This window comes from Centruroides sculpturatus, unplaced genomic scaffold (assembly GCF_000671375.1).
Source record: "Centruroides sculpturatus isolate CEXI.00-Female unplaced genomic scaffold, Cexi_2.0 scaffold2551, whole genome shotgun sequence".
Classification (NCBI taxonomy): Eukaryota; Metazoa; Arthropoda; class Arachnida; order Scorpiones; family Buthidae; genus Centruroides; species Centruroides sculpturatus.
In genome coordinates, this window is record NW_019386688.1 from 7,570 (window position 1) to 25,094 (window position 17,525).

Genomic DNA, 17,525 nt, shown 5'->3' on the forward strand with positions numbered 1-17,525 from the left:
TCTGAAGTATAATTTTTTATTGTTTTTATATTTTTCAATATATTTATTTTGTTTGTGTTCAAAATAAAAAAAATTTTTAACGATACAATAGTCTTCGTTAGGCTTAACATCAACGAAAATTCAATGCGAAGCGACATGCAATGGAGAAAAATTTCAACATCGGATAAATTAATATATTTTTTCGTACATAATTGGTTATCCGAAAAATAAGTTATCCAAACAACCCCAGTCCCCAATTGATTCGGATAATCGACGCTCTACTGTATTACTACTACTATTAATAATAGTCATAGTAATACAATACGATATAATTCGGTGATTGTTTGGTTTTAATATATAACTGTCAGGTTTGGACATTCATTTGATATATAAAAGTATTTTTGTAGAGATGATAAAATAGAATTTATTATTAATAAATTTTTTTCTTTTAAATTTTGTGAATATTTAAATGTTACAAACATTTTTAAATTATAAGCTCATTCTATGCAATTCAAATTTTTAATTACACAAAATTAATTTTTTCAGTATGCCATCTTATTTAGCATTGTTATAAACATTTTTATAAAGTATATATTGCATTCAATTGATTTACAAAGTGAAAATCCTTGGGAGAATAAAGCAGTTTATTTATTATATTGTGAATTATTAATGGGTGAGTTTTCTTACATTTTATATTATGCTTTAGAATTTATATTTATTATGTATGAATTATTTATTATTAATTCTTAACAAATAATGATAGTATTTAGTCTAATTAATCTAGAAATTACCACTTTTTATATCATTTATTTGAATATAATTTTTCTTTTTGAATATATACACATAAAAAGGTTTAAGAATTAATAAAACTTCTTAATTTAAATGTTTATTATTCATTCTGATCATTAAAAATTTTTTCAAATAAAACTAGATATATTATACTTTAGATACCAATTATTTTATATTAAATAATCATGTTTACATTAGCTGGACAGATTGAGTATTTTTTTCATAAACCATGTATAAATTATCTTTTAATATACACAGTAGAAATTCAACTCTTTAATCAGTCTGAAAATGATACAGTGCAGATGATACTGTGTTAAGATTGATTAAAAACCTACAGACATTAATGAACACATTATTGCATAAATTCAACATTTACAATGATTCATGTGCAGGTAATATTTACTTTATAAACATATGTTTTATACAGAGGATTTGCAAAAGCTACACATATTCTGGGAAGTTGTCACAAAGACATAAAGGTTTTACAAAGACAGGTTTTGTAAGGTTTTGTAAAATCTTACAAAAAATCCTTACGGATTGAATTTTGTCAAAACCTGTAAACATGAGGTAATGCTTTCCAAGTCTGATCCTGAAAGATATTTCTGCCAACTTGTTTATGCCTTGTTAGCCCTGTGGGAATTGTGAAGTCAACCACCTTCGAATACTCATAAAGCCTCAGAAGCCAATTTTTGTTCCAAAATTGTGAAATTATTGGCATCACGTCAGAAACTACAATATCATCTCTTATTTCTGCATTTTGTCTTCTTTCTAACAATGAAAAATACTTATGGATTGATAAAAATGTGTATTTTTATGCTTATTTTATTGTAATTTGATCCAATAAAGCAATAAAATAAAAATATAAAATTTTACTTTGCTATAAAATATCTCGTGCCACAGATTGACATCAGATTTATTTATAGTTGGAGAAGACTAGGCTGTTTTTCAAGATTTGAATAGTAAAACTTTATTACAGTCAAACCTTGGGTTATGAATGTCCCTGTTTATGAACAAAATTTTGAATACCATATTTGTTCTGATTGTCATACAATAATTTGGTTTCCAAACAAGCTGCTCAGCAGAGCCGGCCACTGATGATCAACCTCCTATACTTCCTACATTAACCTATCCGAAGTTGAAATTTTTATCTGTTTCCTGTGATGCCATGTTTAATTTTTGTCAATGTTAAGCCTAAAAAATTTTTTAAAAAATAATAGTGTTTATTGTGTCATTAAAAATTATTTTTTATGTTGCACAAACAAAATATTATATTGAAAAATATAGAAACAAAAAAAATTATATTTTAAAAGTTTGTTTTAATATAAAAATTGTGACACATAGCGACATCTAGTAACCAAAACATTTTGATGTAGACATGAAAATATTTGGGATTGTCCATGCAGGTCAATGAGGTCCACACAAATATTTTCGGGAACAATGCAGGACAGGTTAAAGAAAGTAGATGGTCTGACCAATCAACAACTATCAATTCAGTAGTGGTGTTGAGATTTGTTTTGCATCATTAGATGTTGCAACATGAACCATTGATGATGTTATTCAAATTAGATTTCACTGCGCATGAGGGTAATATACTACTACTGGTTTTTGGTATGCATCACAATCAAAAGTTAGGAACATAGAAATTTTTTTCAGATATATAACAAAATTTTGAATATAAAAAATGGTCAAAAATATGCACTGTGGCATCTCAGGTGTCATACAATCCTAGAAGATTAAGCATATAAATTACTATTGACAGAATTCAACATGATACACAAGATGCTATCACAAAAAAAGAATTATTTTAACAGAAAAAAAATATATTTCTTGAGACTATACATACAATATGAGTCAATTTCTTTCGGTCCCTTCACACACTGTTGTGGTAATAACAATTCCATGGCAGAGTCGACCTTTTATTGTAGGCTACTCATTCGCCATACAATACAAAAAAGTTAAAATAGTCCTCTAGTGGTGGCACAAAGATTATTAATTTTATCTTTGTGCCACTGCTAGAGGACTATTTTAACTTATTTGCATTGTATGGCGGACAAGTAGCCTACAATAAAAGGTCAACTTATTACCTCAACAGAGTGTGAAGGGACCGAAAGAAATTGACTCATATTGTATGTATAGTCTCGAGAAATATATTTTTTTTCTGTTGAAGTAAAATTGTCCCAACAATTTTTTAAAATGAATTATTTTTATTGATTTATTTTGTTACTGCATATTACAAAAAATAATAATAAATTTTATTTTATAACCACAAAAATATCTGTAACAAAATGAATGAAGAAAAATGACTAATTTGTAATTCCATAGTTGAATTGTGAGTGGATTAATGAAATCCAAACAGAAGATGGTATTATGAGAGGAATAACAGTAAAACTTTATCAATCTCTACATGAGAGTTTTTAACAATAGTGCAGGAATAACATATAGAAAATCAATATCTGCTTAAGTCTTTCCCATTAGAATAGATACATAAATCATTATATTCACAACGGCTACATTAATGTAATGATTTATGTTTTATATATTTCTGTTTCATGTATACTATTTATGTATGGTGGAATCCTGTTTATCAAATGGTACCAGGTCCAATCCAGATGACCGAAAATCTGAAAAATTTATTAACGACATAAATAACACAATTTAGATATACATTATATTTTATTTACTGTACATTATATATACTTTACTTTTACAACAATATTAACAGTATAAAGCAAAAGATATGTCTACATACAGTATTAGTTCATTGTTTTCTATCAGCTGATACAGTAATCATATGTAAATTTTCTGACCATTTGTATGAGGTAGAACTCCTCCTTATGACTTTCATATAATAGCTTTCATACTTTTATCAAAACTCATGTGTAGGTCAGTAAAATTATATCATTGTCTTTTAGATCAGGGGTGGCCAACTTTTGTGTACATAAGATCTACTTTTTATCTTAAAAATGTGTTGCAATTGACTTGTTGTTGTAGGCATAGTCTAAGTGGCAAGGGGGAGGTGTGAAATACATACTATGTTTAGATAGGTAAGAAAAGCCACAATTTAATTTAAGACATGAAGAAAAGGTACATGCATTTTAAACAGAAAAAAATTGAAACTCAACATTGTCACTTTTAGGGACCAACACTTCATCTTTCCTCTCTCTACCATGTCCCAACCTACTCTCTGTTCCTCTTCCTGCCTTTCTTTTTTTGGTTTTACAACCCTTTGTCTACATTTCTTATTCCCCCTTTACAACTATATGCAAATGGATTACACATGGACCAACAAAACCGCATCTGAGGGAGGACACGTAGGTCCGATATCACTACACTTGCATTTGCGCATTGCGTTCGGTTACAAGTGTAACACATTAAGTCAAGACATCACAAGTGATTGACCAAAATTGGTTTCACAATTGACTTGTTAGTCACTCCTGTTTTAGACCATTGCTTTAGTAATGACATTTATATAATAAAATAACTTTAACTTTAATGAGTAATTATTTATTGTGACGTTGTCATAATGCTGGACTGCAAATTTTAATCATATTTTTAATTTATTTAATTTAAAATATATGCTCTCTACATCAAATTGATAGTGGTTTGTCCCTGTACATCATACTTTTCCTTTAACAATAGAGTCTTGCTGGTCATCTATCTAACACCTTTCAGGGGAAAATATTTGAATTGAAATAACATGACTTCTAGTTTGCATGGAAAGTTCTTATATACTTAATCGGGACTTTCTGCCCCTAAGGTTTCCATATCTGGTCTCATCTTTCATCTATCTAACTCCGTTCTCAAGATTAAGGAAAATTGGATGGGTGGATGACAGTGGGAATTTATAGGTCTACAATTTTTTCAAATTGCAGCCCAATTAACATTAATTCAGTTAATATTATTTTGTGAACTTAATTCTTATTCTTATCATCATCTGAAGTTTGTTATTAAACTGTAATGAAAAAAACTCATATTTAATCATTATATTAAGTTTTCAATAAGTAAAAGTAATACTGATAACATCTGAGAGATTTTTTATAAAGCAGATTAATTAAAATTTAATTTTAATATATTGTTTTTTTAAGTTTTATAAACTACAGTTATTTCATTGTAGGTTCTGTGAAGGTTATACTGTACATTATATTTATGGTTATTATGATAAAAATACACACGTTCCCACTATTTGCTATTAGACCTATGTATCTTAGTATGAGGTAAGTACAATATTTATTTCTAGTGATGTATCTAGGAGCTAATTCTCAAATTAGGAAATTAAAATTTTTCATTATTCAATGTGATTTTATTCTAAAAAAATGCACTACAGATTCTATTTTATTACTTTATGTTCCTTTACTACAGTTTTCATCTAATGATATATTTAACTAAATATTAGAATTAACTACAGCATAAAACTTGTTAAGAATGTATTGCTGTTATTTGATGCAACCCCAGTCTGTTTTGGGCATATGCTTATATCTTACTGCACTATTTGACTAACTCGTGTAAGTGATCCATTTGGTTTGATACAATGATTATATGTGGAAATGTTAAAAAGATTTTCTTTATATGAATTATTAAAGAAATAAAATAGAAAACTAAAAATTGTTTTAGACTTTCTTCTCAAAGATCTTTAAATTTCAATAAATGTTTTGAAGGAAGTAAGAAAAGGTCAAAGACCTATAGGATCTTACAATTTAATAGCAAAATATAAATTATATAATTCTGATAACAATGATATGGTTTAATCAAAGTTTACATATAGTTTAAGTTAAAAGATTATATTTTAAAAAAGGTAAAAGTTAAAAACCTTAAAAACTTCTTAAAAAACAACCACAAGAAAATATCCTTCTTTACAGATTTTCAAGGAAACTTAATGAAAAACTATAGACTATAACTTTCTTCTAAAAGGAACAAGCTTTATTTAATATTACCTCCAAATGCATTTTGCCCTGGCTATAACAGGGTCTCTTCAGTGGATATAACATCACAATCCATAGCAATTTTTTCTTCACAAACATCATGATTTCAACAACAAACTATCTTGCGTGAAGATATATTTATACCTCTAACTACATTATTCCAGCATGCAAATACACTCGTGCGGTATTTAAATTAATGACATTATTCTGCATAACAATTGCATAATGTTCTTTAATTATTCTTTTTCTGATATTCTTTTCCTTATACACAATTTTTATGTTATTTAATGTCAAATAATTTTATATATATGGAAAAGATAATAAAAACAGAAATAAAACAGTATTTATCTTTTCCATAGAAGAAAGTTATAGTTTTTAATTAAGTCTCCTTGAAAATTGGTAAAGAAGGATATTTTCTTGTGGTTGTTATTTTAGAAATTTTTAAGGTTTTTTTTACCTTTTTTAAAATATAACCTTTTAACTTATAAAATATACCAATTCCATTGTTTAAATTTTTACAAATATTTTTATTTAAATATAGTACTTTAAACAATTATGTGAAATTCAGAGTGAAATTTATTTCATTTATTGCATTATATAAGATACAGAACAATTCTGCAAAATGTTTCAATAACATAACATTCTAATATTCAATATTCAGTGTACAACAATATTTATCATGTAACCAAAATGGAATTAGTTTCATATAATAGACTTAATGCATTAAATTTAATTTTTCAGGGCTTTCAAAAAAGCAGTAAATGATGTAATTTTATCAAGACGTGCTATAAGAAACATGAATACACTGTAAGTTAACCAATAATTAATGAGTAAATTTAGAAAAAATAAACATTTTACTAAAATAATTCATTATAGTTATCCAGATGCTACTCCTGAAGAGCTAGCAACTGTTGACAATGTGTGCATCATTTGTCGTGAAGAGATGACAGGAGGTGGAAGTAGCAAAAAACTACCTTGTAATCACATATTTCATGCTACTTGTTTACGTTCTTGGTTTCAACGACAGCAAACGTGTCCAACTTGTCGTATGGATGTGCTTAGAGTAGCTACACCAACCAGTACAAATGTTCCCAATGCAAATGTGCCACCAGCTCCACAAGAGCAGCCTCAACCACAGCCCCCGCAACCACCACCATTTATGAACTGTAAGTGATAGCAATTAAAACTATTTAATACAAGTAGATTGATCATATAGTAATGATTGATTTGATCATATATTACTGATTTAATCATAACTTGTAAAATCTAATGAATCATTAATATCATATTATAATTCTGTAACTCTGATAAATTTATCTTTTCTGTTATATTTATCTTATATTTTAGTTTTTGCTTTTTTATATAATTATATATTTTAAAGAGGTACAAAATATGGATAGAAAGATGGAAAAATAAATGTAAACAGGAAAACAGAACTGATTTTTAAAATTATATATTTAATACAGGGTTCCTACGCATCCGGAAAGTCAGGGATTTTCATTAGTGTTCGGAAAAAGTCAGGGAAAGTCAGGGAATTTGTCAAAAATTGTCAAAAAGTTAGGGAATTTGTCTCCTTAATTGCATTGTTGATCTTGTTTGCTGAATATGGATGACCAATCATAGCCATCTGCAGGCAGCAAGAAGTAATGCTGCAATCTTTAATAATTAATAAGAAAATACACCAGAATCCATTTTAAAATGGCTTTTTTCACTGTTCTGAAGCCATATAATTTTACAGTTGTGGATTAACAACAGGATAAACTTTTATGTAATAGTGTTTAATTTTTAATTTTAATAATTTGGCGATTATAAAAAGATGAGATTGCTTATTAGAGTAAAAAATAACTAATTAAAAATTTGCAAACTTTTAAAAGTTGAAATCATAATTTATTAGAATGTTCACTTCAAAATAGCTACATAGATCAGTAAAAATATGTAATTTAATCGTTTTTCACATTTAAAACATTACTACACAACATAAAAAATTATAAATAGTTACTTGACATTTACAGTAAAATACTGGCACTGACTTGTTGTTGGCACAAGCTTTTTATATTTGTTGTTACGATTTTCCTTGAATGTACTGTACTGCAAGCATATTTTCCCTCTCTCTTCCGTTTTTTTCCGCAACTTCGATACATAGTTTAATAATTAGTTAACTGAAATGACATTGGGTAACAAATATCACTGATTTTGGCAAATTTAGGGCTTAAAAACTGGCAAGATTGATCATGCTTGTAATAAATATTCTGTAGTTATATTTTCGAAAATCAACAGGTAATCCGATAGTTTAACCAATGTTAACTTGCTTATAATTAAAATTTAAAAATTAAAAAGCTGTAAATTTAAAAAAAAATAATTACATTACTAAAAAATTAAAATAAATTTGATTATTTTTTGTGCGAAACAACACCAAAACAATTTTTATAGTTATGTTGCAAAAGAAAGAGATTTGTAGTTACGATTCTCTGCGCTGAACTTCTATATTTTAATAACGTATAATTGTAATTTCGTTTGTTGTTTATTTCTGTATTTATTTTATTTTATAAGTTTTAAGAATCCCAATTTTCGTAATACTATGACTTCATAGGAATACAAGTGTGAGGTTCCGGAATTGTCCGGAACTAAAATAGAAAAACGTAAAATAATTTAATTATTAGAGAAAAAAAGGAATGAACAGAAATTTTTTATAGAAACTTGAGAAATAGTCTAGACCCGTGTTTCTCAACCGCCGGTCCGCAACTCTAATCTGACCAGTCCGCGAAAACTTTAAAAATATATACTTAACCTTCCATGCGTTGTTCTCAAATAGGAAATATGTGGATTATTAATCCGTTTATTGATAGCAAACTAATAGATTGAACGACTTTGAATACGAAAAACTAATCAAATTAAGTTCAGACTTGGGATTTAAAACATTGTTTGAATCAATGCCCATAACACAGTTTTGGATTAAAGTTAAATCTGAATATCCAGTTTTACATAAAAAGGCAGTTAGGATGTTACTACCTTTTTCAACAACGTACTTATGTGAATCAATGTTTTCAGCAATGGTAATGATAAAATTGAAACAACAAAATCATTATAGTATTAGTTCTGCCTCACGCCTTGCAGTTACCGCCTTAACTCCAAGAATTGATGATCTTACTAGCAAAAAAGAAAAGCAGCGATCACATTGATTTGTATACTAATGTACTGGTAAATAAAATAACAAATATTTATTGCTCAATGTAGTTTGCAGTTCTTTTTACAACAGAGAATTTTTTTCAATTAAAAATAATATTGTCACTGGTCCACTTAAAAAAAGCAGATATTTTCCGGTCTGCGATGAGTTTTGGGTTGAGAAACACTGGTCTAGATCATCCTTTCTCAAAGTGGGTGATAACGCCCCTTTGCGGGCACTGGAGGCTTTCATGGGGGCAGTAGAAGGCTCAGTGATTAAATATGAGTTTTATTTCTTCTCATCAAAACATTCTTTGATCTCAGAAATAGGATATGGGTCACACCCTATCTATCCTATCCATATAATAATGCATGTTTAAACATTATATTTGCAATAACTGTTTTTAAGATATGCAACAGATGGTAATGTAAAAAGGTTAAAAAAAAGTTACTCTTTTTGTTGAAAGATTGATTTTAAAATTATGTGTTTCTAAATCAAGAGTTCATTTTAAGCACAGTACAGTACTATTTGTTTATCAAAGAATAATTTTTGTTGATTTTATGTTACCTTGTATTTACTAGATTTACATACAAATAATAATGATAAATGATGATAAAATAAAAAGCTTGTGTTTTGTTTGTAAATTGCTTATTTTTTCATTACATTGAAGTTGTGGATTCTATCAAACATTTTTCTACAGGATGTATGTACTGTATTTTTTTAATGTGGCAGTCTTTGAAGCATATCAACTGTGCAAAAAGAGGGATAGATGTACAGTACTCAATGTTCACAGTAAATGCTGTTTTATTATGTCGATATTCCACACTAAGAAATGTGAGGGTCAGGAAATTTGGACAAAGTTGGTCAGGGAAAGTCAGGGAATTCAAAACAAAAATTTGAGTGGGAACCTTGTTAATAGTTTATGTATATTTATGTATATATAATTATAAATTACAGTAGAGAATCGATTATCCGAATCAATTGAGGACTGGGGTTGTTCGGAAAATTGATTTTTTTGGATAACCGATTATGTACGAAAAAATATATTAACCTATCCCATGTTGAAATTTGTTCAAATCCTGGCACGTCCTTAAGTACCCTCTCTTGGTCGCGCCAGTGCTGCCAGTTAAAACACACACACCAACAAAAATAATATTGGAGTAGCCCAAGACATAGCTAAAGATTGCAGCGCCACAGCACTATCGGAAATTTAAATTTGCCGACTGGAAAGCTTTTGGTTAATTGACATTTCAGTCGATCGATAATCGATGCTCTACTATATTTACTTTAATAGTTTTGCAGTTTATAAAATTACATTCAACTAAATAAATGTTTAAAATTGAATGCAAAGCTTTTACATCTTTAAACATTGATAAAACTTCATTGAAAAATTTCATTATGTAACATAAAATAAAGTCTTTGTTGAAAAATTCATAGAATTATCAAATTATTTATCTAAGCATAGATGATGCCATTATAAGATTATAAAGTAGAAACAGTTTCATTTTCAGTTTAATTGAAATATATGAAGTTAACATGATTGATCCTTTAAAGTGTTTTAAATATTACCATAATTTTGTGCATATATGTGTGTAAGTCAAATCAAAAGCAGATACAATAAATTCTTTAAATTGTGTAAATTCTTATTCAATTTAAAGAATTTTTAAAATGTGTTATATTGATTACTTGATGTGATAAACCCTTATATAAGATAACATTTATAGTTATATAAATCAAATACTATAATATAATATAATAGAAGGGTTAGAAGTACAAAATATATTAATGTTTGTAGTTATTTTTTGCCCAGTTTACCTGCTAGGTAATAATAAAATTTTATAAATAAAACAGAAATGATGTGCACAATAAAAAATTTTGTTGTTTGGCAGTCATTTTGTACTTTAGATACTTAATGCGGTTTAGTTCCTTCTCAAATATTCCATTTTTTCCATTTCATTTATTCATAACTACATCCTACAATTCTAGCAACTGCTAACATAAATAAAACAAAAGAAAAAGAAAAAAGAGACCTAATTTACATATTGCAAAGTGTTTGATGATGCAAAGTGTACAGATTATGTGAAGATTTTATTTCCATTCTTAGCAATTTGTAGTGTGTACACCAGTGCAGGTTATAAGCTTCTGTGGGTTAGCTGAAAATACAGTAATAGTTCATTGATAAATTTTTATAGTCTTTAATTCAAGATGTCTGAAGCAAAATATTTCCATTTTATAAATTTGAAATCATTACTTAAATGTAAAAGTTTGATCATATAAAATACTATGTGAAATCAGATTGTAAGAGAGAGAAAGATGAAAGAGAAGTTAAACAATATAACCTTTCTTAAAATCCATATCCACTTAAATAACTTTAAGTTTGCTAATTATCGTAAGTAAAGATTCAGTGACTTTTGTATACAGTGAAGTAGAACAATGAATTCAATATAAGTTTTAAGTAAAAATTTCTGTATGTAAAATATCATCAGAAAGACACACTTTAGCATATTTGGAGATTTATGGACAAAATCTTTTTTAGACTTTCACATTAACTCGCTCCTCCCATTTGTACAACTTTACATTAATGATAGCATCATCAGTTTGGTTTAGTGTTTGAATATGATAGAAATGATGTCAGCAAAGCAACATATTGTCATATCAAATTATTGATGGAAGTATATATTTGTATATATTTCAAAAAAGCATCCATCCAAAGTTATGAGCATTTTGAAGCCAACCCCGTGTATATATTTGTAAAAATTTTGATATATATAAATACATTTAGACATTGTTTATGACTGCCCATGTTTCCAGTTGATTTGATCAAGCAGTGGTCACAATTTGCAATTTTCAGCCATGCAGGCAACTTCAACCATGATGACTATTTCCATCAACTAGCAAATTTCTGAATACTGCATGAGTGTGACTAAAAACAAAAAGTTTGTTGTTCTCAAATCAATTGCACGTGCATAGAAAACATTTGTCATTGGCATGTTTGTCATTGTGACTATTTAAAATGGTGGAAAATTGGGAGCACCAAGCCATGATTTATAAATTGATCCATTATTATGAATGCCTGTGGAATTTCATTTTAAAAATTAGAATCTCTTTTTTTTTCATTGAAAGAGGTAAACAATGAATCTATGTGGTTCTTTTTTCTAATTGTATGATAATAATCATTATTAAACAGAATTCTGTTTGTCAATTTCTAATTATATTATGCTGCTGTGTCTTGAGTGTGTGACCACTGATTTGCTGCAACTATCATTGCAGCAATTTTCAGCTGTTTAGCCAACTGCAACTTAACTGTTTCAGTTGCAGTTGCCTATATGTCTGAAAATTGAAAAGTAAAACTATCTTTTTACCAATTTTATAACTAATATTGGCAGTGTTGTATCCATTGTCTAAGTCTTTGAGAAGATCATGCTTATTGCTCATTTCAGAATATTTATCTTGGAGTTTTGTTTTAATTGTTATATATGTATATATATATANCCATAGTTGAATTGTGAGTGGATTAATGAAATCCAAACAGAAGATGGTATTATGAGAGGAATAACAGTAAAACTTTATCAATCTCTACATGAGAGTTTTTAACAATAGTGCAGGAATAACATATAGAAAATCAATATCTGCTTAAGTCTTTCCCATTAGAATAGATACATAAATCATTATATTCACAACGGCTACATTAATGTAATGATTTATGTTTTATATATTTCTGTTTCATGTATACTATTTATGTATGGTGGAATCCTGTTTATCAAATGGTACCAGGTCCAATCCAGATGACCGAAAATCTGAAAAATTTATTAACGACATAAATAACACAATTTAGATATACATTATATTTTATTTACTGTACATTATATATACTTTACTTTTACAACAATATTAACAGTATAAAGCAAAAGATATGTCTACATACAGTATTAGTTCATTGTTTTCTATCAGCTGATACAGTAATCATATGTAAATTTTCCGACCATTTGTATGAGGTAGAACTCCTCCTTATGACTTTCATATAATAGCTTTCATACTTTTATCAAAACTCATGTGTAGGTCAGTAAAATTATATCATTGTCTTTTAGATCAGGGGTGGCCAACTTTTGTGTACATAAGATCTACTTTTTATCTTAAAAATGTGTTGCAATTGACTTGTTGTTGTAGGCATAGTCTAAGTGGCAAGGGGGAGGTGTGAAATACATACTATGTTTAGATAGGTAAGAAAAGCCACAATTTAATTTAAGACATGAAGAAAAGGTACATGCATTTTAAACAGAAAAAAATTGAAACTCAACATTGTCACTTTTAGGGACCAACACTTCATCTTTCCTCTCTCTACCATGTCCCAACCTACTCTCTGTTCCTCTTCCTGCCTTTCTTTTTTTGGTTTTACAACCCTTTGTCTACATTTCTTATTCCCCCTTTACAACTATATGCAAATGGATTACACATGGACCAACAAAACCGCATCTGAGGGAGGACACGGAGGTCCGATATCACTACACTTGCATTTGCGCATTGCGTTCGGTTACAAGTGTAACACATTAAGTCAAGACATCACAAGTGATTGACCAAAATTGGTTTCACAATCGACTTGTTGGTCACTCCTGTTTTAGACCATTGCTTTAGTAATCACATTTATATAATAAAATAACTTTAACTTTAATGAGTAATTATTTATTGTGACGTTGTCATAATGCTGGACTGCAAATTTTAATCATATTTTTAATTTATTTAATTTAAAATATATGCTCTCTACATCAAATTGATAGTGGTTTGTCCCTGTACATCATACTTTTCCTTTAACAATAGAGTCTTGCTGGTCATCTATCTAACACCTTTCAGGGGAAAATATTTGAATTGAAATAACATGACTTCTAGTTTGCATGGAAAGTTCTTATATACTTAATCGGGACTTTCTGCCCCTAAGGTTTCCATATCTGGTCTCATCTTTCATCTATCTAACTCCGTTCTCAAGATTAAGGAAAATTGGATGGGTGGATGACAGTGGGAATTTATAGGTCTACAATTTTTTCAAATTGCAGCCCAATTAACATTAATTCAGTTAATATTATTTTGTGAACTTAATTCTTATTCTTATCATCATCTGAAGTTTGTTATTAAACTGTAATGAAAAAAACTCATATTTAATCATTATATTAAGTTTTCAATAAGTAAAAGTAATACTGATAACATCTGAGAGATTTTTTATAAAGCAGATTAATTAAAATTTAATTTTAATATATTGTTTTTTTAAGTTTTATAAACTACAGTTATTTCATTGTAGGTTCTGTGAAGGTTATACTGTACATTATATTTATGGTTATTATGATAAAAATACACACGTTTCCACTATTTGCTATTAGACCTATGTATCTTAGTATGAGGTAAGTACAATATTTATTTCTAGTGATGTATCTAGGAGCTAATTCTCAAATTAGGAAATTAAAATTTTTCATTATTCAATGTGATTTTATTCTAAAAAAATGCACTACAGATTCTATTTTATTACTTAATGTTCCTTTACTACAGTTTTCATCTAATGATATATTTAACTAAATATTAGAATTAACTACAGCATAAAACTTGTTAAGAATGTATTGCTGTTATTTGATGCAACCCCAGTCTGTTTTGGGCATATGCTTATATCTTACTGCACTATTTGACTAACTCGTGTAAGTGATCCATTTGGTTTGATACAATGATTATATGTGGAAATGTTAAAAAGATTTTCTTTATATGAATTATTAAAGAAATAAAATAGAAAACTAAAAATTGTTTTAGACTTTCTTCTCAAAGATCTTTAAATTTCAATAAATGTTTTGAAGGAAGTAAGAAAAGGTCAAAGACCTATAGGATCTTACAATTTAATAGCAAAATATAAATTATATAATTCTGATAACAATGATATGGTTTAATCAAAGTTTACATATAGTTTAAGTTAAAAGATTATATTTTAAAAAAGGTAAAAGTTAAAAACCTTAAAAACTTCTTAAAAAACAACCACAAGAAAATATCCTTCTTTACAGATTTTCAAGGAAACTTAATGAAAAACTATAGACTATAACTTTCTTCTAAAAGGAACAAGCTTTATTTAATATTACCTCCAAATGCATTTTGCCCTGGCTATAACAGGGTCTCTTCAGTGGATATAACATCACAATCCATAGCAATATTTTCTTCACAAACATCATGATTTCAACAACAAACTATCTTGCGTGAAGATATATTTATACCTCTAACTACATTATTCCAGCATGCAAATACACTCGTGCGGTATTTAAATTAATGACATTATTCTGCATAACAATTGCATAATGTTCTTTAATTATTCTTTTTCTGATATTCTTTTCCTTATACACAATTTTTATGTTATTTAATGTCAAATAATTTTATATATATGGAAAAGATAATAAAAACAGAAATAAAACAGTATTTATCTTTTCCATAGAAGAAAGTTATAGTTTTTAATTAAGTCTCCTTGAAAATTGTTAAAGAAGGATATTTTCTTGTGGTTGTTTTTTTAGAAATTTTTAAGGTTTTTTTACCTTTTTTAAAATATAACCTTTTAACTTATAAAATATACCAATTCCATTGTTTAAATTTTTACAAATATTTTTATTTAAATATAGTACTTTAAACAATTATGTGAAATTCAGAGTGAAATTTATTTCATTTATTGCATTATATAAGATACAGAACAATTCTGCAAAATGTTTCAATAACATAACATTCTAATATTCAATATTCAGTGTACAACAATATTTATCATGTAACCAAAATGGAATTAGTTTCATATAATAGACTTAATGCATTAAATTTAATTTTTCAGGGCTTTCAAAAAAGCAGTAAATGATGTAATTTTATCAAGACGTGCTATAAGAAACATGAATACACTGTAAGTTAACCAATAATTAATGAGTAAATTTAGAAAAAATAAACATTTTACTAAAATAATTCATTATAGTTATCCAGATGCTACTCCTGAAGAGCTAGCAACTGTTGACAATGTGTGCATCATTTGTCGTGAAGAGATGACAGGAGGTGGAAGTAGCAAAAAACTACCTTGTAATCACATATTTCATGCTACTTGTTTACGTTCTTGGTTTCAACGACAGCAAACGTGTCCAACTTGTCGTATGGATGTGCTTAGAGTAGCTACACCAACCAGTACAAATGTTCCCAATGCAAATGTGCCACCAGCTCCACAAGAGCAGCCTCAACCACAGCCCCCGCAACCACCACCATTTATGAACTGTAAGTGATAGCAATTAAAACTATTTAATACAAGTAGATTGATCATATAGTAATGATTGATTTGATCATATATTACTGATTTAATCATAACTTGTAAAATCTAATGAATCATTAATATCATATTATAATTCTGTAACTCTGATAAATTTATCTTTTCTGTTATATTTATCTTATATTTTAGTTTTTGCTTTTTTATATAATTATATATTTTAAAGAGGTACAAAATATGGATAGAAAGATGGAAAAATAAATGTAAACAGGAAAACAGAACTGATTTTTAAAATTATATATTTAATACAGGGTTCCTACGCATCCGGAAAGTCAGGGATTTTCATTAGTGTTCGGAAAAAGTCAGGGAAAGTCAGGGAATTTGTCAAAAATTGTCAAAAAGTTAGGGAATTTGTCTCCTTAATTGCATTGTTGATCTTGTTTGCTGAATATGGATGACCAATCATAGCCATCTGCAGGCAGCAAGAAGTAATGCTGCAATCTTTAATAATTAATAAGAAAATACACCAGAATCCATTTTAAAATGGCTTTTTTCACTGTTCTGAAGCCATATAATTTTACAGTTGTGGATTAACAACAGGATAAACTTTTATGTAATAGTGTTTAATTTTTAATTTTAATAATTTGGCGATTATAAAAAGATGAGATTGCTTATTAGAGTAAAAAATAACTAATTAAAAATTTGCAAACTTTTAAAAGTTGAAATCATAATTTATTAGAATGTTCACTTCAAAATAGCTACATAGATCAGTAAAAATATGTAATTTAATCGTTTTTCACATTTAAAACATTACTACACAACATAAAAAATTATAAATAGTTACTTGACATTTACAGTAAAATACTGGCACTGACTTGTTGTTGGCACAAGCTTTTTATATTTGTTGTTATGATTTTCCTTGAAAGTACTGTACTGCAAGCGTATTTTCCCCCCTCTCTTGTTTTTTTCCACAACTTCAATACATAGTTTAATAATTTGTTTAACTGAAATGACATTGGGTAACAAATATCACCGATTTTGGCAAATTTAGGGCTTAAAAACTGGCAAGATTGGTCATACTTGTAATAAATATACTGTAGTTATATTTTCGAAAATCAACAGGTAATCCAATAGTTTAACCAATGTTAACTTGCTTATAATTAAAATTTAAAAATTAAAAAGCTGTAAATTTAAAAAAAAATAATTACATTACTAAAAAATTAAAATAAATTTGATTATTTTTTGTGCGAAACAACACCAAAACAATTTTTATAGTTATGTTGCAAAAGAAAGAGATTTGTAGTTACGATTCTCTGCGCTGAACTTCTATATTTTAATAACGTATAATTGTAATTTCGTTTGTTGTTTATTTCTGTATTTATTTTATTTTATAAGTTTTAAGAATCCCAATTTTCGTAATACTATG

The 17,525-nt window shown here is 27.8% G+C and overlaps 1 protein-coding gene across 1 annotated transcript in view; it reads left to right on the plus strand.

Moving 5' to 3' along the window:
* LOC111615565 (E3 ubiquitin-protein ligase synoviolin-like) overlaps positions 1 to 16,141 on the plus strand; it is a gene marked incomplete at its 5' end in the record, with an annotated part of 19,405 nt that extends 3,264 nt beyond the window's left edge. Inside the window, 7 exons of the mRNA XM_023356965.1 lie at positions 520 to 652; positions 4,883 to 4,982; positions 6,429 to 6,494; positions 6,564 to 6,859; positions 14,141 to 14,240; positions 15,686 to 15,751; positions 15,821 to 16,141. Of these exons, the coding sequence (XP_023212733.1) occupies positions 520 to 652; positions 4,883 to 4,982; positions 6,429 to 6,494; positions 6,564 to 6,859; positions 14,141 to 14,240; positions 15,686 to 15,751; positions 15,821 to 16,118 (1,059 nt within the window). The remainder of the gene's footprint in view (positions 1 to 519; positions 653 to 4,882; positions 4,983 to 6,428; positions 6,495 to 6,563; positions 6,860 to 14,140; positions 14,241 to 15,685; positions 15,752 to 15,820) is intronic.
* Between the last annotated feature and the right edge of the window lie 1,384 nt (positions 16,142 to 17,525).